The sequence below is a fragment of the Cottoperca gobio genome, chromosome 17 (genome assembly GCF_900634415.1).
Source record: "Cottoperca gobio chromosome 17, fCotGob3.1, whole genome shotgun sequence".
Classification (NCBI taxonomy): domain Eukaryota; kingdom Metazoa; phylum Chordata; class Actinopteri; order Perciformes; family Bovichtidae; genus Cottoperca; species Cottoperca gobio.
The window spans coordinates 9,474,296-9,500,908 of record NC_041371.1 but is presented as its reverse complement, the minus strand read 5'-3'; the positions used below and the strand labels follow the sequence as shown (position 1 = coordinate 9,500,908).

General features: G+C 40.9%; 2 protein-coding genes across 2 annotated transcripts in view; one reads left to right on the top strand and one right to left on the bottom strand.

Moving 5' to 3' along the window:
- Positions 1–22,946, top strand: part of spidr (scaffold protein involved in DNA repair) — a 30,097-nt gene extending 7,151 nt beyond the window's left edge. The window contains exons 8-20 of the mRNA XM_029454143.1: positions 1,365–1,584; positions 6,784–6,988; positions 8,133–8,386; positions 14,144–14,302; positions 16,777–16,864; positions 17,611–17,751; positions 17,855–17,917; positions 18,427–18,625; positions 19,284–19,454; positions 20,591–20,684; positions 20,781–20,892; positions 21,743–21,799; positions 22,427–22,946. Coding sequence (XP_029310003.1) covers positions 1,365–1,584; positions 6,784–6,988; positions 8,133–8,386; positions 14,144–14,302; positions 16,777–16,864; positions 17,611–17,751; positions 17,855–17,917; positions 18,427–18,625; positions 19,284–19,454; positions 20,591–20,684; positions 20,781–20,892; positions 21,743–21,799; positions 22,427–22,546 — 1,883 coding nt within the window. The 3' untranslated portion in view covers positions 22,547–22,946. The remainder of the gene's footprint in view (positions 1–1,364; positions 1,585–6,783; positions 6,989–8,132; positions 8,387–14,143; positions 14,303–16,776; positions 16,865–17,610; positions 17,752–17,854; positions 17,918–18,426; positions 18,626–19,283; positions 19,455–20,590; positions 20,685–20,780; positions 20,893–21,742; positions 21,800–22,426) is intronic.
- A 90-nt stretch (positions 22,947–23,036) lies between these two features.
- On the bottom strand, positions 23,037–24,455 carry cebpd (CCAAT enhancer binding protein delta). Its single transcript, XM_029454278.1, has one exon. The coding sequence runs from the start codon at positions 24,233–24,235 to the stop codon at positions 23,357–23,359; it is 879 nt and encodes a 292-aa protein (XP_029310138.1). The 5' UTR covers positions 24,236–24,455; the 3' UTR covers positions 23,037–23,356.
- Between the last annotated feature and the right edge of the window lie 2,158 nt (positions 24,456–26,613).

Here is a 26,613-nt window from a genome sequence, read left to right as displayed (position 1 = left end):
TTTTAACGATGAACTTTGATTTGTGAGTGGGATGAAGCCCGTCTCTGAGCAGGCGTGATTGTATTGCTGTGTGTGTGTGTGTGGAGAGAGGCCACGCTGAGGAAGTGCCGGCTGAACTGTGAATTCAATATGTAGGTGACAGGAAACTGCTTGCCTAGTTCTTTCTTTCCTTTTCGCGGTGTACCAAACCACTTTTGTGTTCTCTTTGTTATGTATCTGCTCATAATCGGACACAAGCAGAGCCTGAAAAGTGACAGTTGATTGTGGAAAAAGGAAACACCCACCTGATCCCAGTTTGCGGTCAGTCGATGATTGGATTAGAGCAATGTGTGAAGAGTTGAGCGGAGGGTTAAAGCGTGGAGGTTTATATTGACATGACCTCATTTTAGATGCTCCAATCATTAGTGTTTTTTGCATTGACGACATCTATAGAGTTTTTCTTTTCTTTCTTTTTTTTCAAGCATTGAAGTCAGATTGCGTGCTGAGTGCATAATTAAACCTTCTCAGGAAGGTTAATTTGTATTTGTCCCACTCCCTGGTTCATTCTTAACAACACTGTTACCTGGCTGGATCGTGCTGTTACAGGACATCTGTTTATAAAAAAAAATTGGCTTAATTTTTGCTGTGTAATTTCAGTGCACTCGCACAAAGGCCTCAAATTGTTTCCCGACGTGATGCTCTGCCAACAACCTATCGAATCATTATAAACCAGTGAAGGATTTCAGGACGATCTCAGTTTTTTGGCATACTGCCCTCGTGTTATTTTAACGACTTAATAATCTGTGACCTAAATGTGCAAAAGAAGTACTTCGGTTTCATGTTTAGACAAATGCATGTTAGAACTTTATTGCTCTTAAGCTCCCTTTTTGATATGATTTACTCTTGTCGTATTAAAATTCCCCCTCTGGCCACTTTCAGGGATTGTGAGCGTACACAGACACAGAGCTGCATTGACTGTGAGCTCCTCTGCGGCAATTTTCACAATTCAATGCAATCATGTTTACCCACAAAATGTGCATGGTTAGTTTGATTTACAGCTTCAGGGCATTGTCTCCGTTTGCTCTTCTTAATTAAGTCTGTCGACTTTTTTGCTCGGGGGCAAAAGCGTAGTCAGCACTGTGGTGAAATTCCAAACATTTGCACACTCACTCAGTGGGATTCACTGCGTTTCATATCCAACGCTTGAGTCAGTAACGGCTTTTAAAGTTATGCAGTGTGAAGTTCTCTAATGCTAAAAGTAAATTACTCTCGTATAATGAGTCCCTCAGAGAGCAAGAGTCCGGGAGAGCACGAGTGCACTCTTTACACGCACTGAAACAGACGCACACACTCAACATCTGTGTTGTTGTTACTCTGCTCTCCAGTGGACAGGCCTGGTGTGCTGGTGCTGGAGGTGCTGGAGGTTCAGGAGGAGTGCAGCATGCAACTGGTGCACTGTGAGCGCCACCAGCCTCCCGGAGAGGGCCACCAGCAGAGTAACGCTCTCTCTGAAGAAAGAGCACATTTGCTGGCGTTGTTCAACAGAGAGACTGCAGCCCAGCTGATGCTTGCACCCAGAGATATCGTCCACATATACCCGCCATGGTGAGAGGATGCAATGTGTGCAGAATGATACATGTGCAGAGTTTGACACTAGAAGACTGTTTTAACATTCCTCTGCTGCAGGAGAACAGTTTCACTGTGCTCTCCGTACTGTGTGATTTTATGACATCAGTTTGGAGCCATTGCTGTGTCCAATAAGTAACTTGAAACCTCCAGTGGACATAAACCGATGCAGGTCTTTTCAGTGACGTAAGAGACATGTTGTTTGAATTATCTTTAACCCTATAAAAATGTACTTTAATGGCCTTCATGTATAGAAAATTCAGTTATTGAAATGGATTTTCTGTGGAAAAAGCATCTCAGACGCACATTGTTAGTCAAAGTAGAATATTTTCACATTTCTGTGTCTTGTCTTGAAGGAGTATTTAAATGAAAACCACATTTTGCTGCACTTTGCACGCAGTTTGATTTGCATATTTATTACATTGAGCAGAGTCTGAAAGTGACAGCCGTTGAGCACCAGCTGCAGAAAACTTTGACAGGGAGATAAAATAATGGGGATCTTTTGTCCCCTTAGACTAGAGGGTAAGGTAAAAAATCATATCGTATATAATCATAAAATCAAAAGGCTTTTTTCTGTTTCGCTGGAACCAATGCCTGACACAAATAATTTAATAAATGTATCAAAAATAGCTGCTAATTAATTTTCTGTCAATAGACTAATTGATTAATTTGTTCAGCTATCATAGGAATAGATACATTTACTTTTCAACTCTAGAATATTGACACATTTTTGAACAGTGTACATTATACTGATCCGTCTAACTTTTTCTTGCACGCCCCTGTTTTTTTATTTCTAACGTCATCAGCAATCAAAAACTACCAAAAAGACGCAGTTGCACAACACAAGACTCAATACTGTGTGCTGGACAAAGAGTAACAGGATCTCATGAAATAATGCTGAGGAGGCATACTTTGTTTGTCAGAATACAACACTTATGTACTTATGTGTATATATATATATATATATATATATATATATATATATATATATATATATATATATATATATATATATATATATTAAATACTGACAAAAAGTGTAATAATAATTCTGTAGGAATCACATTTCTTTTGGGTTTTAAGTATAAGAATGTACTGTTCTCAGCTCACAATAGTAAGCAGCAAATGCACAGATGTGAGGGCAGGGCAGAGAGGCGAGCAGGGGGGGCGTGTGTGTGTGTGTGTGTGTGTGTTTTTCGGGATTGTTTTGGAGTTCGAGCGAGGCAGCAGTTGACTCCAGCTGTTGGGAGTTTAGGTTGAGTGTACTCTGGAATATCCAGGCTGGCGGAAGCGCAGGGGCCACCTCAGCGCTCTGACGTCACGAACAGCTCCAGGGAATGCTTCACATTCCTCTTCCTGGCAGTAGTTAGGTCATTTCCAGCAAGCTGGGGAAAAAACACAGTGGGATTATTTTCTGGAGCATTTGGGAGCAGAGAGTGGAGAGAGCCAAAGGACTGAGATTGAAAACACATGGTGGTTTTTGAAAGTATTTCTGCCTTTTAGCACTTCTCCTTCCCTATATTCTATTCCTGAAATCATAGAGAGAGTGGAGCCCCCACCAAACACTCCCAGTTACTCTTTCAAAGAATAATTTCTCCTCTGAACAAGCGTCCTGAAGTCCTCTTTTGTTTGTGTAAATTACTTTCAGCAGTATTTATTAAAAGTAACAATACTACAGTGTAAAACTCGAGTACAACTAAAAGTACAGAAGTGTTAGCTTTAAAATATACTTAAAGTACCAAAAGTAAAAGTACTTGTTATATATATATATATATATATATATATATATATATATATATATATATATATATATATATATATATATATATATATATATATATATATATATAAGACTGGATTATTATTATTCATGCATTTATGTGTGCATCGCTTTAACGTTGCAGCTGGTAAAGGTGGAAGTTACTTTATATACTACTGGGTATCTTAACCTATAATAATACATCTTATATATTACTTGATTTATATTTTGCATTATTAATCTAAATCTGCAAAGTCACGCGGTCAATAAAGCGGTCAATTGAATGTAGTGGAGTAGAAGTATAAAGTGGAAATAAATAAATGAAGTTGCTTTTGGTTACAGCATTTTGTCAACATGTTAAATCAATTAACATTCTAACTCAATAAAACAAATCCCCAAATCATAACAAAACACTCATAACCGATAATAAACTGATGACGACTTTATGTTCTCCGAGAAATATATTAGTTAATCCAAAATTCGGGGGGGGGGGGGCTGAAGTGGAAAAACCCGGAGTTTAGAGCATCTGAGTGTCTGGTAAAATTCCTCTTATCAGTTTCCTGTGTGACGCTCAAGAGGGGTTAACCTCCTCCACCATTCCTGCAGTGCGTAGGTTCGCTCCTCCCACCTCCCACACCTTCTTGTGAGTGGGCCTGAGCGGAAATACCTGCGTTATTCATTCACGAGCTGTGACGGCAGCAGCCGCGGCCACTCCTTAGCTCGGCTACCTGTCTGATGAATGACAGCTGCCCACTCACCTGTTCACAATGGGGTCAGACTTCCTGTGTGAGTGTTGTACCTGTTCCCGTGAACAGGATGTTCTGCTCTACTAACATTACTGTATGCCCCCCCCCCCCCCCCTCCCAAGATTAGATAATTAAAGAAGGGAGAACATCCTATTATTGAATAATAATAATAATAACATGTAATGTTATTTTATTTATTAGTATGGACGCATCAACATATAAACTGTATTTCTACTGTTATAGTTTGTTGTGGTGCTTATTATACCAGATTTACATCCTGCTGGGTTTATTTAAAGATCCCTAATAGAAGCACATGTGTGTGTGCCTCTATACAATACAGACATACAATAAAAGTTTAGACAATTTGAGATACTAAAACAATTGGCACGCTAAACAGATACACAAATGAGAGGGATTAAGTAGTAACAGACGATGGGGATCTACAGCCAGCACAAATAATGATCATTTGTATTAATTCACATTTTCAAGAAAGTCTTTAGTATAAAACTTTTTTAAATGGCGATGCATGCGAAGTCTGACGAGGAGTCATTTATAATATGATTCATAGAAAGAAAATATTTTTTGTACATTTTGAAAATGTTAGGTATGTTCACTTGAGAAATGACAGGGTACCAGAGGATCAAAGTTCAGCTGAGTGAGTAATGAGCGAGTCATGCACCGGCATGGTACAGCACACAGTGTGTAGTTAGATGCTTGATTCATAACGTTGACATCCCCCCCCCCCCCCCCCCCATATCTATTAATTCTATTTAAACATGGTATTTGTTCACAGTTCCAGATAAAGATTTGGCTACACTAAAATTATTACTATAATATTATTTGCAGAATTAGATTAGTGGTGGCTGCGTAGGATTGTTTCCGTCTCGTGCGATTCAAACATTTCCAATAACTCCAGAGAGTAAAAAAAAAATCATGTTATCTAATAAAATATTCGGCTTCAATTTACATTTGTTTTCTTTTAGCCAACAAATGTAAACATTACATTTCTATAACCACAATAACAAAAAAAATATGTTTTTTTTTTAAGGGATAACACAAATATGACGACAGACATTTGTGTTCAATGTGCTTCAAATGAAATAAATAAATAAACACATTTGCTGCAGCCCGGACTGGATGTGCATTGTGTATGCAATAGTCTTGCTTTAATGCAGGAGATGAAAACGGTGCCATGAACATGTACGTACGGTTAAATGTAGTCGAGGACAAAAACCTGCTAAAAACACTACCTTGGTAAAGATTACATCATTTAAAATGTTTATTTAGTTGTTGATTTAACTCCACATGAGGCTGTACAGATGTTGGTGTAATTGTGTCCTCCCTCTTTCTCTTATGTGCTTTAAATCTATAATATGTGATCATTTCTGTAGCTAACTATTAGGAAAATGCTCCACTTGTAAAAGGACACAGTGTTTACACTAAGTCATTTATATCAATGAGATTACACAAACAAATGGAAACGCCTCCCAGTCTTATGCGGTACAATCCAACAGAATGACCATAAACACCTGAAGCCAGACAGAAACAGAAAGGCACAGCCTTCACAAAGGTGACATTACACTGCATTTGAGCTAAACTGTAAACTGACTATATCATCATTTGTTCTTCCCTTCCTGTTTTCAATGTACATCCAAACAAATAGTTTTTTCCTGCTCTGTGGTTCAACTGGACGCGCTGCGACATGTTCGGCAGTCCCACAGTGAGCCTGCATGAGTCAATGATAAGCCACCATCACTCTATTATCCATGTCACATGGGGAAGAAATCAAGTTGTAACTTAAAACTCACCACAAAACAACGAGCCTTATAATTATCTGGCTGTTAGTGGTTTTATTCTCAGGCTCGGTACAACTCAGGTGTGTGTCATTTACCTCGACGAGTTAAAACACTTGACCGGAAAACCTTTTTTTTTTTCTTTGAATTTATGGAGAAGTTCAACGTCTCCTTCTTGACACACACACACACACACACACACACACACACACACACACACACACACAGATGAGTGAAATCTTAAAGCTGGTAAGGGTTAAAAAAAAAAAAGCCGAACAAAATGAAACACGAGCGCTTCAGGTCACACGTACGCAGCCTGTGCTTTTGATTTGGTGTTTTTCATCCGCGAACTCTCAACCTGTTTGATTGTCACGGGTGTTGAAGTATTTTTCCACACATGATGTCACATTTGGAAAGTGCTTTAATCGAGCTCTGCTGCGCTGCGAGGTGTTGCCTTTTAAGAACCCCACTTGCATGGAAAATGTATCTTTTACCTCGTTAAAGGAAGACAAATGCATCCGTTGTGTATTCTCACTTTTACTCTGTGCTCTTCTAAAACTAATGAACCTGTGGAGGTGGTTGCTTCCTTATCTGAGTTTGACATTCAAGCAGTCTCGAGCTCCCAGCCCCCCCCCCCCCCCCCCTTACGTTTGTGCAATCATCTACTCAATTTCATCTACTGTAAAAATCTGAGTCTTTGCATCTTTTATCAGCTGAATCACAAAACAAACTGTTAATCATTGACCAACACCTTTTTTAAATATGTTGAATATCCTGGTGAATGCAAGGTCCAAAACTCAAAAAGAAAAAGTGCAGAATGCAACTATGAAACCACTGCTATACCCCGAATCTAAAACAAGTTAACTTGATCTCTTTGCAGGCAGAGTCTTTCTATAGAGGGCTCCAGCTGTGATATTATTCTGAACACACACTTCAGCCAGAAAGTCTCCTCTGCTACTAAAGCAGCCACCCTGTCCCTTCCTCGAGGCCTGCTCTCAGCAGAAAGGTGCAAGCCGTATTCTCTGTGTAAGATATTTGGACTACTGGAGGAATGCAGGACCCCAGCGGAGATCGACGGCAAACAAGTGTGTATGCTTCGATATCATTAGAATAACGTGCAGTACATTTTTAATGCCCAATTCAACATGTAGTGTTTTTAGTAAATAATATGAGACATCAAACTAACCTTTTTTTTTAACGCCTCTTAAACTGCACACTCAGTAACCATGATCATATAAATCAGTCCATTAAAGCTACAAGCCATAAGGTTCTACTCGGGGTTAGTTGTTTATGTGCAAGTGAACTTGAATGATCAAACATCAGGAAGCTATATGTCAATATTCTTCACAAATATGATTATGAAGAATACATTCTTATTAAATCACAGGTGCATCTGTGACAACATTTTGCCACAGGGTACACACACACACACACACACACACACACACCTTCGAACTCGGCCCTTATTTTGATCTCATCCACACACCTGTAAAGTTTTGTGATGTCACCTTGCACGGTTGTGACACTTATCGCGGTGCCAAGAAATCTGTCCACAGACAAAAATAAACAGAAAAATAAACACCTGGCAAAGTACTGAAAACAGCTTCTGTGGTAGTTCCCGCTACAGTAGGTGTCTCAGAACCACTTTTAGCCATGAACACACACACACACACACACACACACACACACACACAGAGGCTCGCAAGGTAAAAAGCCACATGCTGTCTCAGCTGGTAATAAATAGTCTGTGTGGAGCATTCGACCCACATCAGTCGGAAACAGGTGCATTCAGTGTTCTTAAATCTGAATCTCTGTTTGCTTTGAGCAAATACAAATAAGTGAGTGTTTAAGTAACTTCAGAAAAACATGGCGCCATCGACCACGCCCTACTTTTTTTCTAATGCAGTGTAAAGAAAATGTGATGCTTATGGTAAACATGTAAGGGAAATTAGTGCTGTGTTTGTTTATGTCGCATACACAAACCCAGAGCATAGCTGCAACAAATATTATGAATACATTAATTGTTCGGGCTATATCATGTCAGAAGGTAGTAACAAATGCTGATCACTGATTAATCATTAAACTGAATAATAAACTCAGAATTTGCTTAAAGAATGACCGAACAGAAAATATTTATATCAACTAATCGATTATTCGACTAACCGGTGCAGTTCTAAAGTGTTATACGCGATTCAAATGAAGTGTCATTTCCCTCTCTCTGCCCTTCAGGTTGCTGCTTCCGACGCCCTGTGCAGTTTTGGAGGTTCAGGAGGTTTAGGAGGTTTAACAAGACACTGCCTTTCTCTCCTCGAAGCTATCGAGGGCCTGGGCCAGGCTGGCTCTGTGGGGCAGGACGTGGAGGTGACGGTCCAGAGAGTTTACTCCATCCCTGCTCTTGACTATTCGCCCGTGTCCATCCTCAAGCCCAGACATCTCACCAGGTCTTCCTCAGCTCCTCCTCCTGCAGAAAAAGGCAAAACCAGGTACTGTTGGACCAGCTGATAATTAGGCGGCCCAGTGAGGCCTTTGGTTTGTCACTTGATGCCAAAAGAGACTTGGGGGGGGGGGGGGAGGAATGAATCATATTTTATCTTCTGTGTCTCTCCCACAATATAAATTACTCTTACTGTAAAATAAATGTCATGCTGTTTTCCTTGGTCTCAGGCCTCGCATGCTTCTCTTTGGTGGCACATGTGTCTTAAGTGGTCGAGCTATTGTTCACAGCACAGTGGGCCTCAAAAAGTGCTCACACTGTCTCCAGCCATATGGCACTGCTTGACAAAGGACACAAACATTTCTAATTGAATCCAGCCCCTCCGTGAGCCATTCAGGCCAATTCTGGGGAAAGGCAGCATGATGTTTTCATAATCAGCAAGCCGGAGTTGAATTGGTGCCCACCAATACTCAATTGGGTGGAATAGGCTTGCAACAGCTTTGATTACCTTAATGCTCTAAATGAAAACCAAAAGTATATTTTATATGGGTGTAGAAACGTCATGCCTCTCAGTGTCACATTGTACAGTCGTGTGGAGAGCGGGTGAGATTTGTTTAAGCTTTAAACTTTATCTGAAGGTGGTGCGCGATCAGAACGTTGTATTCTTTGTAAAAAGAAAATGTATCGTAGAGCTTGAAACCATTAGATTAACAGAGTTTTCTATTTTCAGAAAATGAATGGCGAACTATTTGGATAATCGAATAATCTTTTAATGCTGGTGTAGGCCGTTTTTTGCATCATTGGGCAAAAAATCCATAATTACCTTTCAGCATATTGTAGTTCAAGTGCTCGGAGAGAAAACTAGACTTCTGCGCCCCCTCTTGTCTGTTTTAGAAAATCTTGCCTGTGACGGGAGACTTTGGCCAATCACAGGTCATCTCTGAGAGAAGGCGTTCCTATTGGCTGATGCACACACATGTCCCTTCAGATGGTGAAAGCCTGATTCAATGGTGGAAAAGTTGCTATACTAGCATTGGCAAACGCTGCAAAGCAACCGGGCAGCTGTGGGCGTGGTTTAGGTTTAGAGGCGACTGTTCAACAACACCAATGGCGGCTCTTAAAGAGGTTACGGTAGATGCTGCAATATCAGAACTGGAGTATTTGATTGTTGAAAGAAGAGCATAGAACGGCACTGAAAGATTTTCTCGACGGAAACGGTGGCTTTGCTTGACAGATGGTTCATCCAATCACCTGTCAATTATTTCTTGAAAGTACCTGACCTTTCCAAATAGTTTCCAATGACCACTTTTAGGACGCTTCTGTGTAACCAGCCATCTGCCGTTGTCAGGTTACAAGCATTACCCATTACATTTTAGAGCGGATCTGAAACACGGGGGCAGATGCACGCATTATTCTTTCACTAATGGAAATGGCCTCCGCAGTGGTCCGTGCTCTCAAAGTGCCCTTTTAGGTTGTTTTCCATTATTGATACAAACATATTGATTACTGCTGCTTTAAAACAAGTTTATATTCTTATATTCTATTCAGTGACGTGATCACCTTTCTACAAAACTCTTGACTCTTGTTAAAAGACTTGCAGTGTTTCAAAGCTTCCTGTGTTATTGAAATTACTTTGAGGTTTTCTCAAGATGGTCTTGTTATATAGTTAATGAATCACTGAATGTTCTATTTGACGCAAATCCAGCGAGCTTGACCTTTTTAGTTGCCCGCCCCGCCCCGAGCTTGTTGTTTTAACTCTTTGCTGAGTAATAAAAGAAAAAAAACGTTGGTTCTTCTTGAAGGGGCCCAAGGGGCACTCTGTGGTTAAAGGAGAGCCCTCAGTCAGCTGACAGGCAAACTGACAAACTGAGGGTCGGTGGTAATATGACACTTGCTCCTGCCATGCTGCTTCTCCAGCTGGTAAATAAACGCCGCCCTCATGACCGGAAACACTCCTACACAACCCTCCCGTTTCTGTCTTAACTAAACCAGATTGAACAGGCTCATTTGGTGGTGAAATGATGGATGTTAGGAAGTGATCACGAGGGTCTGACTTCCAAATAACGTGGGCAACGCCTGCCAGCCTATTGTGTCGGTTTTAAACAATGTCTGGAAAGATATATTTTTTTAATCATACATTTTACATTCCTTTTTGTACCATCATGTTTTTTCTAAATGAATTCACTTTTATGCCTGTAGTTTTTATAGGGGTTGTTTTTTTGTTTGTTTATAGGTGTTGATTTGAATAACAACTTCTTAGTACATGCTGTTACTTATAGTTCATTTCCAGGATGCAGGCCTGCTCTGCATTGGGCAGGGTAGTTTACTTCACTCCCCTCTCTCTCTGTTCTGTGTAAAGACAAGGACAGTTTGTGCCTCTCATGTTGTGTCCCCAGCCTTCTATGACTCACTCCCCTGGTCAGCATACTTATTTGATCCTTTTGTTGTTTACCCTCCATGTTAACCAACATATGGGAGGGAGGCCAGTAGGATATTTATGCCTGAAGAAGATGTTAAGTTCCCGTAAATTCAGAATAGAATAAACAAGAAGATTAACTGTTTGCAGGAAGTGAGGAGAGGCGAGTTTGGTTTTTTTCTTTTCTCTGTGGAGAAGGAACACAATGTGCTGCAAGGATCCTGTTACAACCGTGTTTATCACTCTGCCTGCACTGATTGGTGGACAAAACATAGAAAGGAATCCCGCCTGTCCGCCCCCCACCAATGAGGCCTTTCTGCTGTTTTCTTAATGTGTGGGTCACTTGCTTGTGTGTTGCCAAGTAATGTGCTTGTGTGTGTGTGTGTGACTGTGTGTGACTGTGTGTGTGACTGTGTGTTCACATGCTCAGTGGATCGTAGTTCCTGGAAGAAAACCTGAGTTGCTGAGAATTCTGAGATCGCGCACAATAACAAATTCCTGAAAACGGCCTGCAACTGAAACTGGCCAATGGCAGAGTGGGGTTTTTTTTTTTTTGGGGTGGGGGGGGGGGTGTGAGGGGTCGCTGTTGAGGAAGTTGGGCTGTGAACGACTGAAAGGAGTGACTGAATGGGGAGGTGGTTGTTTATGTCAAGCTAGTACCAGAGTCTCATCACCCTTTTCTTTTCTATCCATCAAGTGTCATATCAGATTTCATACCAAGTTTTTGCAAGTTCAGACAAGCTCCACTAAAAGTGAAAGTGCAAATATATTCCTACCAAATGTGCCTCTAGCAGCTGTATTCATAATTAAGCAAGGGAATGTTTATCTATTGATTGATTTGAACTGCAGAGTAATTGTTCTAAACTCCTGGTTTCACACGTAAATATTAAGTACAGAAAACAGTATTTAACAACATTTTTTAATTTATAAACTGTTTTATGTGCTTGAAGTTATAGTTAAAAGGATACTTATGGTGTTATAATGTTGTTATTGTCAACAAATCCCATGAAAGAAACCAAAGCAACAGTGAACTGATTCTGATAACCAGTATTTCCGCTTCAAGCAAAGACTGCTGCATCTTATTCCTCTGCGCTCATCATCCTAAACATTCCTCCTTTGTTGTTCAAAAATCATTACAAACACATCATTGAGCCCCACTGTTGAACTGGGTCACATGTTTCTCCATTACGCTGAGCATGCTCGCTACGTATCGATCCCACTAACGCCGTCCTGCTGCTGTATACACTCGCACCAAATATGTTTAATTAATCTGTAGCTGAAATGAGCTACATTTCGAGTTTTAAGGAAAGATTATGTCTTTAAAAAAACAAAACAATCATTTGATATCTTTGTAACGCACTTTTAAAGATAAACGTCTTGTAAATTATTGACAGACCACAAGCGTCATTGTGAACAAAAGTACAGAACATCGTAAGACTTGTATGTTACATCTTTCATGCCTTAATAAGTGTAGCCATCTCCCTACGCTTTGTGCAGTGTCATGGTTTGCATTAATAATCTGCATACTAAAGTTGGTTATTTGAAAACGACTCCTTATTTTATAAAACAATAAAAAAATATATATATATATATATTGTTTACAATTTACCAGGTTCATCGCAGGACAGTATCCTCTTTCTCACTCCAACAGTGGTAAATATTATGTTTGTGTTTCGACAGAACGTAACAGTGTTCAGGAATGTCTTCTTTTCTTCCTCAGGGCTTTTCTTGTCTGACTTGGTTTCATACAGGTCAATAAGTAAAATGGGCTGTACCTAACTTTAAAGTTATGCACCCGTGCGTACGGCTCCATACGCATAAACCTACAGAAAAACATTGTTTGTATGCTCAACACCAATGCTTGTTGTTTTAACCAGATGTAGTATAGGTCTGGATTTTGAATAAAGCAAACAACTGAGAATAATCTTGGAGAAAACATTGGCCTACACCACCAGAGGTCATGTCAGGAATGTTATTGAGTTATCTATTTCCAGGTTCCTCAAAACAAACACAGACAGACTCCATGTTTACCAACAGGAGACATTTATAGGCCTAATCAGGTGGTTGAAAACAGTCTCAAAACGTTCCCAATGTCTGGGATGTGCGCATGCATGCACATGTATGATGAGCCTGCTGACAGTCCTCCTCCCTGTTTTTTTCCTTCCTCCTCCTCCTCCTCCACTTCTTCCCTGGCCGTTTGCTTGTCTAACCAGGGGATATGAACTCTACTATTTACTCTCAGGGCTGGTACAGGGCTGTGTCTGGGCTTGACTGGCTGAGATACTGGAGCTTCTAGACGTTTCTGTTTCTCGCTCACTGGGAGCAGCAGAGTGCAGGAATACACAGCAGGACTTTGCTGCACAACTTTGTGGGCCAAAGGTCTCTTCTGTCAGCATTAACACTTTAAGTGTCTGTACTGAGCCTTAACTGTGTATTGTTAGTGTGTCACTGGGAGCAGTGGTGTTTCATTCCTATGAATTCTTAATTGTATAAATGGCTCATTATTTTCATAAAAACAAAAAAGTATCGGATATATAAAAACACATTTAAATATTGGATTATTACAATAGCACAAATACTTGAAGTTGAACCATTTATGTATTTATTATTCATTCTAATCTAGCCCCGGTAGCGTACAGGTGCAGCCGGGACACACAAAGGAAACAAATGCACTCTTCACACCAAGTATTACAAGCTCACGAGAAATGAATAAATCAAGTGACAAAACTCAAGGTCCTACTTACTAGTTTGTGCCAACTGAATTTGCTCTTAGGACTTCTTGTTAATGTTTGTTTAAAAGTTAAAATGGACGACGTTTTGGACCTCAAGAACTGGCGAAGACATTGAAGGTCAATACCGTTTAATATTCAGGGTCAGAAGGATTGTGTAGCTTTTTGCAGCTTCTAACCTGCACAAATAAGACAAAAAGAAACTGTGTTTCTAAAAGCAACCGCAGCAGGTGAAATGCATCCCCGACGGCACTGCCAAGCAAATAATGCGTGCTCCTTTGCACTTATGAGGTAATATGCAAACATTTGATGCGAAATTGGCCCATTTCTATCCATTTTCTGTGCAAATTAGCCCAATTCACAAAGATCAGCGCTAATAGGCACACGCTGTGTTATTATTAGCGTGATTAGAGAGTTGGTGGTAACTGAAGCACATTTATACTCATATTTAATCCCAAATACATTTCTCTCTGTCACGTTTAAGTTTTGATGAATGCCTCTGCACCTCGTCGGCCACGACCTGTAACTTGCAGTTGAAAAATGTCACTTTCCTTTTGTTCCTTTGTACCCTGTGGCGTGTGGGTTCCAGTTTTGGTGGTATTGTGCGGCGTCACGAGGAATGACAAATGACAATTTTAGTATTTGTGTTTTTTTTCCTCAGGCTCTGTGTGCTTGTCCAGGATAGCTACGGGATGTTCAGCGTGGTCCAGCTCCACCTTCTGCCCTGCAAGGACGACCTCCGCCAGTACTGCCACATGTGGCAGGGGAGGACGTGCGTGCTGAGAAACATTAAAGTGGTGCAGCGGGTCACTCGAGAGAGGTGAGAGACGCACTGATCCCTCCATGCCCGGGTAGCTTTTCATCTCAATCTTAGCCCAGTGCCATGGGTAAACTTCAACCTGTGACCAATCTGGGATATGGATCTGTGCTATATGTGAGGTTAATTTATCTCTGGAACAACAACCCCAGGGCCTAGTGTTGCAGAGGCACTGAGCCTCAAGCTAAAAACATCACACATAGACTTTGATGATTTGCACATATACACACACGTTACAGCAAAGAGAATGAGAGTATTGCACATGACTATGCACAGTGTTGGAATAGACTTCTCGGTGTGGCAGGATTAACAAAGGTTTTAAGATGCAGTAACACAAAAATTGATTGCAATGTACATTTAAATAGAAGTTTATGTTTACAAGGTGAGATGCATATTAGATGTTTTTTTGAATAGCTTAACGAGAATGTACTTAATGATTGTAGAGATGGAACCAAGAGATGGTCCTCTGCACTACAGTGAATATTGATTATGGAAAGTCCGACAATACGGAAGGTGAAGACGGTCTTATGAAATAAAAGCGAATGGCTTTAGCGTCTAATGTGTGAATCTCTGGGTTTTTAAACCTACAGCAAATTCTGAGCAAATGCCCTTCTGAAACATTAACAATAATTTAAAGTTTGCAGCTCATATGAGCCTGATTATTTCCCCCCCTTGGCAGCCGTGCAACTGTGTTTACACGTAAAGTGATACCGAGGCGCACGCTCTGCGTCCCTTGTGAGTTTCCATAGTCAGGATCCCAGATTAGAAGCACTTGACATGGGAACATTTAAAGGCTGGGGGTATGTTTACATCCAATGCCACTGCAGCCTATAATGTCTCTGGAGGTGGTCGGACTGTGACGGATGGGCTATCTCCACTGCTCGCACATGGGCCGTATTACGAGCTCAAGTGGGAAAGCACACGAGCCCGGTTGGGATAAATCAGGCGTATATTTGTTAGAACCAGTAAATAAATGCCTTCTAAGCAGATCATAAGAGTTGGAGGAGAAGATTGGTACCACTGTATGGTCAACGTGAAGCTACAGCCAGGAGAACGTTAGCTTAGCTTAGCATTCAAGACTGGAAACGGGGTGAAATCATCGAACTCTTTGCAAAAACAGTGTAATTCCCAAGATGTCTAACTATTTCTTTAACAATCTTAGTCTCTGAGGGGTCAAACAGAGGCCACCCCGGCACCTGGAAATGTACAGTATATCAGACATATGGTGTCTTTAGTGCAGGAAGTGCTTCAAATTTGCCATGATCCCACACGTAGTGTGAGAAACACAAATCTGCCAGGTCAGCCCGCCAACAGACTTCAGGTATTTCCTGGTTCTGTTCTAATCTCGTCTCCACCACGCCCCCACCCTCATCTCCGGTTCCAGCACAAGGCGGAAGCAAAATTGTCCCTCACCTCACCCTAAGTAATGAGCTTTTTTTTTTTCTTCCATTTTTTGATATTGCAAAGTTGATCTTGAATTTAAATTTGAGTGGCATTAAAAAAAAGTTTTGAAAAGTCTTTCATCTAATTTGCCTTAAACTGTAGGAACCCTGATTTTTATTTTATTTTAAAAGTCTTAAGTACCGATCAACACCTCTTCTCTTAACAATAGAGGGAGACATTCTAAAAAGTACAAACTACAAACGGCTCGTACCTAAAGACTCAAACAAGGTGTATTGGCGTTAAACAAGTATTTAAGCTTAGTATCAAAATCCAAGTGAATTGAAAGAGTCCTGTTAGTCTGTTGTTACTTATCCTCGAGCAGACCTCACTGGACTTGATTGGGCTGTAGGACCAGTTCCACACAAAGAAAGCCTGTAGTTGCCGGATGACTAACGACAGGCTGTTAACCGCTGGCTGATGTGACGGCACACACACACACACACACGGACACAGACACAGGGATGAATAGGTAACATGGAGCGGCCACCCTGAATTAAGGGGATTGATGTTTCCTGTTTGAGTTGCCACTCACCTATTAATTATTTCATCCGTTTGACGTAAATGAAACCTCACAAAAACACATCGAGGATGATAACATTTCAATCTGTCAGTGCTGCGATTAAGAATGTGGTGAAAGAAGGCAAACGTCACTAATCGGAGCATTTTAAATGCGGCGGTTGAAATCACTTTGTAATTGTTTTCCTAAACCTTGGTTTCTTTTGCACCACAATGATGTTGTGAGTTACATGGGGTGTGTGAACTGTTTTCCCAGCCCAAAACCTGCTTGTAAAAACAGTTTTTGTGTCTATGTGCTCTGCCAGCCCAAGCATGCTCGCTTCTTATTCGTTAAAACAAGCTCTGACTCAACAAGATTTGGGTTTCACTGGAACTGAAACTGGCTCTGTCTTCCCATTTTAGTCCCTTTATTCAGTAGCCCCACACACACACACACACACACACACACACACACACACACACACACACACACACACACCCCTCTTAATCTTTTTTTCTTTCTTGTGTCTCACTCTCAGGAGCATCAGGCTTTTCAGCTTGATAGACAGTCTGTGGCCTCCAGTGCTGCCTCTTAAAGTTCATGGAAACACGCCTAGTATCTCCAGCGTAAGTTCTTCCCTTAGCAAGAATCATGCATCCTCCATTTTTATAAAAGCAATTTAGTATTGCAGCTAATGATTGTTTTCATGATCAATGAATCTGCTGACTGTGTTCCTGATTGAGTTATTGTTTGGCCTATAAAACACCCTGAACATGTCCTGAAGTCTGAGGTAATGACCCTGAAGTTATTCAGTGAACTAGCACATAAGACAAAGTAAACCAGGAAATCATCACAATATAAGAAGCTTTTATTTATACAAAAAGGGATTTTCTGTCTTATCAAGGTATCGGTCAGTTATTTTATTAAAATAAAATGTTTACAAGAAAGCTCCACAGTAATGTACCAGTGCTGCAAACATCCAAAGATGAGCCAAACGGGGGAAGTATAGTACATGACGCATGATGCAGACGAAAGTCAATTAAATAAAGAAAACATTTTCACCCATTCGACAACACATCTGCAACACTTAAAAATAAACGCTGCAAAGAAATCAAATATGGGCGAACTGACAAATGATCCAAGCTGACACATGTTCAGAATAACAAAACATGCTGCAGATACAGAAAACAAACAAATTCAGAAGAGCACAAATAAAGGTAACGTGTTTTTTATTTAGCATGTAGAGAAGTGCGTTACGTCTGGAAAGGTCTGAGGAGAAATTGCTCGTTGAGAAGACCATTTGATTCAAATGTAGGAATCGATATATTCTCCTAAACATGCTTTTCACACGCGTTTGTTGTTGTTTTTATAGGAAAGCAGACCTCCCGGTCCAGCTCCACGTTTCTGTTACCTGCTCTCTGGTCAAGAGAGCTCGGTTGAACCCACCGAGGAGCAAACTGTGTCCCCGCTTTACCTTCCTCCCGCAAAACGAACCTTACGAGACTTACTGCAGGTGAACTCTTTACACACGCACAACATCTGCTGCAGATCGTGATACCTTATCTTCAGCGGGTCGATCTCAAACTTGTTTTTTTCTTTTTCTTTTTCTTTTGCAGAGTGAGATTAAAACATGTCGCTGCAGTTTTGTTGCCACTGTTCTATACAAGAGAAGAACGCAGGTACTTTTCCTCTTGTTTCTGGAAAATACTGATTTCTACTTTGACTTCAGAAGGACGTGATGAACACGGTGTCCTAAAGAGCTCCTCGCTCATCTTTTTTGTGATCATTTGAATTGAACTGATAAGGTTGAGCTCTGACGTAGAGAGCGGCGTTCATATCGCTGTGTATGGTCTTTGTGAGGCCCGAGCGCTCTTTAGCATTGATTGGTGGGACCTTTAAACTTTGACCAAGATGAGATAGCAGCTCAGAACAAAGTGGCGGACTTTGCCTCACGCGCACACCACATAAACCCTTTTTTTTTTTATGTTGTTGTACTTTTTCACCAGCGTCGTGTGTCGACTGAATAATCTCTCCAAAGCTGTTTTTAAGTGTCTTTTATTTTATGACAAAAATGTAAATTTGCGTGTATTTGTAAGTTTCCTTTTTAAGCTTTTTCTTTCTAGGTCATGCTGTTTCTAAGTAATTCTTCAGTCTGTTCTTTGTTGGCCTATTGTGTTTTCTGTTTCAGAGCAGTGATGTAGGCCAGCGTGAGGTTTGGTTGGTGCTGACAGACTCCAGTCTTCAGGAGGAGCAGCCCCAGAGTCCGTGCAGGCGAACGGAGGCCCTGTGTGTGAGCACTTCCTGTGCGCTCACTTCCTCTGTCCTCGAAGCACTAAATTCCCCCGCTGCCTGTCGCATGTCATTCAGAGATGCCATCAGAGAACATGGTAGAGCTTCTTTGGTGACCTGACATGTCATCTTATCCTGTCATGAGATGAGGTGCCCACGTCACCCTAACACTAGTGGAAATAAGCACATTTACTCAAGTACACTTCGTAGATACTTGTACTTTACTTTCGTATTTCCGTTGTCTGCTACTTTACAGTTGAAGTGTTTTTTTGTGTCATTACTTCTCCTTTCAGGCATGTAAAGAAAAGATTGCAAAACAGTTCCTCCAGGGCCGTAGTGGACAAGAATAACAACAATAAAAGAAATAGCAGCAATTGTATATCTTAATAAGCACTAATAAAAGACAGTCGTTGGAATGTAAAATCATTTTTTACTATAATAATAATAATAATACTTCTAATTTCAGGGGAAAATATTGTACTTTTAAACTACATTTATCTGGCAGCTATCGGTACTTGCAATGGTGGTAGAAGTACTTGTATGTACAAATACAATGTAAACATACTCTTTAAAAGTAAAACTTGTGCATTTAAAATTCAACTTAAGTAAAACTAAAGAAGTATTATCAGCTTTATGTATTTAATGCATCACGTAAAGGATTTATAAAATATTGTTCTGGTTCCATGGGGAGCTTCTTCCACCACCATCAGGACTCATATTTCCTTTTGTAATCATTTTTCAACTTTCCAAATCTAGGTGTTCTCCTGTGTGCGGAGCAGTCGGTTGTTGAGATGTGCGAACTCGAGTCCAGGTCTCACTCGCTTCCACAGTTGCCGCCTGAGCCTGAGGCAAAGACCCTGCCCCAACCTGTGAGACTGGATCCCCTGAGTCCCGACATCACACCCAACTCCCTCTGTTCTCTCTCAGGTCAGTTTCCCCCCCCCCCCCCCCCTTTCACTGAGTCCTGTGGTTTTCATGTAACTCGCCTCATGTGAAGTGATTCCTGTAGAACATGCCCCAATGTGTTGTTTTCTCGGGGGAAGAAAACCACTTGTTTTTCATAAGTTTACAACTCAGCAAGAGGCCTTGATGTGGCTTCAAGGCATCGCTTTCTGCTGTTTGTTATTCAGTGTCCTCAGGCTGTCATTGTTTGGGACCTTATGAAATGAAAACACATGAAATTTAGTTGGATTCATGTCAATTCCCATGTCTTTTTGTCAGTGAAATAAGCCAGCCTGCCTGCTCCCCCCCCCATAAGGCTTTAAATTTCAGATGAGGGTGTAGTGAAAATAAGTTACAGATTGAAGGAACATAGCATTGTTTCCCCTACGTCTCATCTCAACATCAAATATGTTGAGAAACGTGACTTTTTGCAGCTAAATTAAAATATCGAAGAACAGCTTTGCTGTTTTTTGTTGTTGCTTAGGATGTCAATTAAAAGTCCTTGTTGACAAATATTAGCTTTGCTTGGTGCAGAAAGAAAGCCGCCCAAAAGCAGATGATGATCTGCATCTGTCGGCTTTGCGTCACAGTTGAGGGCATAGTTCAGACCGTGAACCGTCTTGGTTCTGGCCCCTCTGGCCGTACATGTTTGGTCAGGTGGCTGCAAGAAAATAAACCAAACATCATTATCTCTCGCGCTCGTGTGCGAAACTATCTCCTGGAAATTACCAGAGGAAAAAGGTTCAGACCAAGAATGCACAAGATCGATTTATCAGAGTTAAATTCTGTATCTCACGGTGTTTAGGCAGGGAGCCACTCTGCTGCGTTTATCACGACAATCTCAGATAAAACTGAAAGGGATGTGTTTATCTCTCACACCCTGTCACAAACGTACACACACTTTGAAACCCATGCGTAGATCATTTATCAGCGTGTCTTCTAGTTAGGCTTCAATGCGTTTCCTCTTGGCATCCAATGTAAATACAGTTATTGATTTAAAAAAATAAGCCAATAAAAGTAAACTAAAGCCAAGTTGAAAGGTATAGTGTGCATGGATGTTTGCCAAAAGATTATTTTGTGTGTTTAATATTCAATTTTAACACTTTAATTCCTGCCTGCAGGGGTTATAGTTGGTGTGGATGAGAACACATCTTATTCCTGGCCTGCCTGCAACCACTGTGGAAGTGACAATTTAGAGATGTTAGATGAAAGACTGTAAGTTCTCGAGTTTGATCAAAATTGCTTAATGTCCATGCAAACAAACAAACACATGATGGTAAATCGTTTCTTCATTATGTTTTCTTTCCAAAGTCAAAACTTCCGCTGCGTTTCCTGTGAGTCGTCGATGGACAAGCCGGACACGAGGATCCGACTGGAAGTGTTCTTGACTTCTTCGTTAAGTAGTTGCACTTTGAAGGTTAAGGTGAGAAGAACACTGTTATTGGGTTTTAACTTTGCATTTCAATACCAATATGTTGGTGTCCACTGTACGGTGAATGAAGTTTAACAATCTAAATGCTTTAGGGCTGTAGCTCACATGTATTTAAAGGAAAAGGACAATTTGCTGAGGTCATGTGTCAGACTATTTGTTGGTTGAGACCAGTAACCTCCTGGAGTCTCCACTGGTTTCCTTCTCCCAACTTCTCCGAGACTTTAGAGGTGACGGTAGGCAGATTTTTGTAAAGTGCCAGCTTGCTTTTTCCCCTTGTTTCCAGTCCTTGAGCTAAGCTAAGATAACTGGCTGCTTCATATTTACGACATGACAGAGGTATTGATCCTCTCATCTAACATTTAGTATTTTGTCGTATTGCTTGAAGCTGGGAAAAAAAAAAAGCTTAAGAGCAAATGTAATATCAGAAGTATGACAAAGTAGTACAAAGAGCAGCAGTGTTGAGAGGCAGACTGTTTTCCAAACCTTTAGACAAACAAACATCAGTCCTGTTGAAGTGTCCTCGAGCAAGACCCTGAATCCTCCCTGGGACATTCCTGCACATTAAAAAATAAAATCATTGAATGCATGTGCATCTGCATGACAGCATTTGTATTGTGTAAAGCGTGCTGTGACTTTGCAAATTAGAAAACTAAGTGAGCCACACTGATAAAATTATCAGCCTCCTTCTTATCAGCCAACTGATAATTCAACCCCTTCTATCAGTGTATTACTCACCAGTGAGCACAGTGTGCTAGTGCAGCATGTCTTTTTTTATTTACAACATAAAGGCCATAATTTAAGAGACATTAATGGCTCCAAATCTTTTCATCTCTCCCGACAGCTGCAGCAAAAGACGATTATGTCCATCCTAAACACTGCAGCACTGGAGGGTAATGAGGTAGGTTTGATCTTTGCAAACTGTTACATAGCTCTGGGCTGAACTGCTCGGTGCATTGATCTCGTGTCAATATGTCCTGAAAGCACTGTCATCTGCTCATGTCACGATGATAAAGCCTGTTCTGTACTGAACAAGACAATTCCCTGAGTCATGCTTGACACTGACACAGTTAAAGGAATTTGCCGCCAAAACTGTGACGTAATCTTCCACCCACCTCCTGAATTTAGTGATTGTTTGTTTTTAAGTATGCATGCAGTTTTTACACTGGGAATATTAACAATTAGTTTCTTATATAACCTACAGGTAGTGGAGTTGTTCATAAACGTGCAAATTCATTGCAATTTTGCATCGTCGGCATTAATGCGTTTTAGCAGGGGAACTTGTTCGTGCAGAGTAAAGTCTTGAATCAACAGAAATACTGCTGACCAAGGGGAAGAGTGCAAAGGTCAGGGCCTTGAATGCACTCCAAATATTCGTGCAACTTTATCAGATTTAAACACTGCAAAAAAAAAGTTTTTCATGTGTGGTTAGTAGGGGGTGTTTTGAGGGGAGATGTTTTATACAAAAAAAACCCAGAGTTTTCAGCCTAAAGTGCTCTGAACAAGTAGTACATAAAGTGTGTTTCAGTTCCCAGGTTACGATGTGGAGAATGTCCTGGGAAAAGAGGTGGGCCCCCTCGCCGTTTACGTCCGAGTCGTCACCAGGAAACCTGCCCTCTGGATCGGCCTGGAAGAAATTTGCCTCTGAAGCTGTCAGGGCAAGTAGCTCATGTTATCAATCCTCATGCCTCAGCAGGCTCCAAGGATCTGCACATGAGGCCTCGGTCTGAGCCCGTTCTGCCTCCTCTCCCCCCTCTGAAGGCCTGACAGCTTAAGGCTGTGCTGAAGTGAACCGGCTGCATAGACGAGGTCTTGTTTGTGTTAATGATATGTGATCCTGTGGACGAGGAGTTGACAGACCAAGGGTAGGCAAGTGGCATGCAGTCTGTCAGAGCAGCCCACGTGGTTCCTCAAGGACTTTATGGACTTTTGGTTGTAAACACATTTAAGTGTTCTGAAAAAAACTTTTTTCTAACGATCTTCCTCTTCCTCTGTATTTATGATTACTGACACTGTGTCAATAAAAAGTTGTATTTTTGCTGACTTGACTTTCTATTTCCTGTTGCACTGTCTTACTACTTCTGCACTCCAGTTGCTACCTCAACATATTTTATGCAAAAACAACTCAGACCAGGATATTTCTGCACCTTTTCAGCAATTTTATTATAGATTCCATAAACAAATGTTTTCAAGGTTTCATACAAACTATATAAAAGATCATGCTCTGGCTCTTATACAAAGTTTTGAATTATAAAACAAGTACCATATCAGGTATAACATCATGTAAATGCAGTGGTAAAATAATTTAATAGAGAAAAATCCCACAAAAAATATGGCAGCAACATCATATATTTTCCAGTGCCATTATGGTAAGCTTAAAATACATCTGGTACAGATGGTAAAAAATGTCTGTTGAGGTATGTTTCCTAGAAGCTCAGTTCATAGGATAATTGATCTGTCACCGGTGCGCTGCACTTGTGGAGCCCGGGAAGGAGGAGTTGGGCATCTGCTTGAAGAAATCTCTGAGCCCGGAGAGCTCTCTGGTTAGCTGCTCGACAGTTTTATGAAGCCTGTCGTTCTCAGAGTTCAGGTCAAGCAATTTATGCTGCATGTCCGTGTTGCGCCTCTTGGCTTTATCCCTGCTTTTCCTCACTGCAACGTTATTCCTCTCTCGCCTCTGTCGGTACTCTATGCTGTACCTGTCCACCTTCTTCCCTTTCTCTCTGCCGATCTTCCGCGGGGAGGATTTGGCCGAGCTGACATTGGAGCCAGGCTCCGGGGTGGTGGGTGGAGTTGGCTGCCCTGTGGTGAGGCTGACGGAGGTCTGAGCGCAGCTCTCGATCTGGGAAGGCAGGGGTGAAGACATGTCGCTGTCACTCCAGTCGGACTCCTGCTTGATAGGCGCGCTGTACGCCACTCTGTCCAGCCCGCTGTCCGCCTTCCTCTCCGCTGCGTACGCGGCTGACAGCTGCTGCATGTCGCCGGGCAGCACGGGGTTCTGCATGTTGTAGAAATCCGCCTTCTCCTGCTTCACAGTGTTGAACAGGTCCAGGAAGAGCTCATCGTTGCACAGCTCCAGGTTTGGCACGGCTGTCATGGACTCGATGTACTGGCTGAAGTCGATGGCACTCTCGTCGTCGTACATGGCAGGGGCGGTGCTCAGCTCCACCATGGTGCCGTCCTCGCCCGCACATTCGCTCCTGCTGCCCGGCTTGCAGACCCCCTGCTGCGGGACGCCCAGCTTGTGGCTCTCGTAGAAGTTAGCAGGCTCCATCGCCCAACTCATGTTGCATCGTGGAGACACGCAGTGAGAGTCCAGGCTGTATATGTCACACATGAACCCTGGTGGAGTGCCCACGTGGTTTTGGGAAGGATATAAACTTGTTAAAATGTAATAGAAAAGTTGAGACAGCACAACAACCCTGCGGCTTCACTTTCTGTCCACGCGCCCCTTTTGTCTTTCTTATTTTTAGAAAAATCTTCTTTGGATTTCTGCCCTTGTTGTTGGATGTCAGGGTTCTGTCATTGACAACACTTGACACTTCTCTGGGGCTTCTGTACTTTCGCGCAGTGTTTTGTATTGTTGACCCGCTGACGTCACACGTGCCGCCCTCTCACGAGCCAGTCAAGTCAAAACGAGGGTCACGTGGTGTTCGTTAACCTCCCATTTGAGGAGAGAGGGGGCGTGTTGCTCATGCCACCCTTTTTTTTTTTTTTTACTACGATAGTATGAATGGTTCAGAGTTGTTTACATACTGAAGGCTCTGAGTGTTTGGGATTTAATTTAATTTGTCACCAGCACTATAAATGGGCGAAGTTCTCAGAACATTTCCTAAAACTCAAGTAAGAATAGTACACTGTAGTAGTACTTTATGCAAGCGTTCAAGATGTTAAAGTACAAAGCACAGAAGTATTATGATCAACATGTACTTTAAAGTATCAAAAGAGAAAGTACTCATTGTGGAGAATGTGTTACAGTATATCATTACATTACAGGATCATTATTACTGATACATTACATTATAACAGGCCTAGGGACCCAAAGTGTCTGGGGCCCCCTGGCTTTGAACTACAAAATGTCTCTTAAAGAGACTCTAACCAACCAGGTAAAGATGCAACAGGACCACAAAGACGCATACGACTACAAAGAGACACAAAGCAACTGCTGAGAGACACTAAAAGACCAGAAAAGGAACACAAAATAACCACAGAGAGACTCCTAACGACTACAACGCAAAATAACAACAAAAAGAGGCAAAAACATCACAAAGTATGTGTCTTGCTTTTATGTAGGAAAGATGATGGGCTCATAGTCTCATAATCCGTAATGTTTTAGATGGTTGTGATGTACATGCTTATTACTTTATATACTTTTTGGTAGTTTCATCTGTAACAATACATCATATTTTGATCACATGTTTTCTTTTGTACAAATCGTAATCTGAAAAGTTACTACTAAGATAAATGAGGTGGAGTAAAAGTACAATATCTTCATCTGAACTGTAGTGAAGTATAAGTAGAAAGTAGCAGAGAAGGAACATACTCTAATAAAGTACCTCACAAATGTACTTAAGTACAGTACTTGAGTAAATGTACTTTTTAGCACTGGTCTTTTAAGTGGTAAAGTATAAAGAAATAGTATTTGATAAAAGTGTTGCTGTGGATGGAAGGCCACCAAAACATATGATAGTAAATACGTTCACGCTGATGTACGACATAAAGATGTATGTACTCTGTAAAATGTACTACTTACAAAATATAAGCATGACTTAGTGTGTATGCCATACCAATACAAGACTTACACGAACCATATACAGCATATTACTGTCATTACATGTATTAAGAGTTGAGCGTACAGGCCCTAGTCTTTAGTTCTAGTTAAGTTATTTTGGTATTAAATGTTTTATATGATTTATTTCTGTATATTTCTGTTGTTTATATTTGACTTGTCTGTCCCAGAAGTGGTCAAATATGCAAAATATTATGTGATAAAAGTGACGTGGAGGGAAAAAACAAATGCAACATGCCTACTTTTTTAGGCTCTCATAACATTCATGACTCAAAATTGTAAGTACTATCCTGCTTAAGTACAGTAGGAGTAGTAGTAGTAATTATGTAAGAATGCACATAAAAATAAATAATAAGGCATTAGATAACAGAGATAAAGCCTATAACGGATCTTCTGAATCATGTGTTGACACTAGAGCTGGAGCAATCCATTGATTAATTGGCTGACAGGAAATAAAGCAGCAATTATGTTTTACAGGCGAATCGATTAATAGTTTCAGGCTGTACGTTTTTTGTTTTATTTTTTGTGTCAAACCAAACCAGCAATTTCAAAATGTCCCCTTGGGCTCTGACATTTTTCTCCCTCACTTTTTTTTTGTTATGGACTACAAGATTGATGAATTAAGAAAAGAATTGCAAGATTAATAATTACTTGCAGCCTTAGTTAACACATGCTGGGAATTTAACAAATATTTCTAGCTCTTGATTTACATACAGCAAGAGAGTTCATTTACGGAGATACAAAACTGGAAACAAACCTAATCAAAGATTAGAAGCTTAACAAAAAAGCAAACTTTAACATACATTATTGTTGTTACATGCAGGCAACAAACTATATCTATATCTATATCTATCTATATAAAGGTCACATTGTTACTGTGTACTGAACATACAGGGTTATGGTTCATATAGATGCAAGTATGCAGC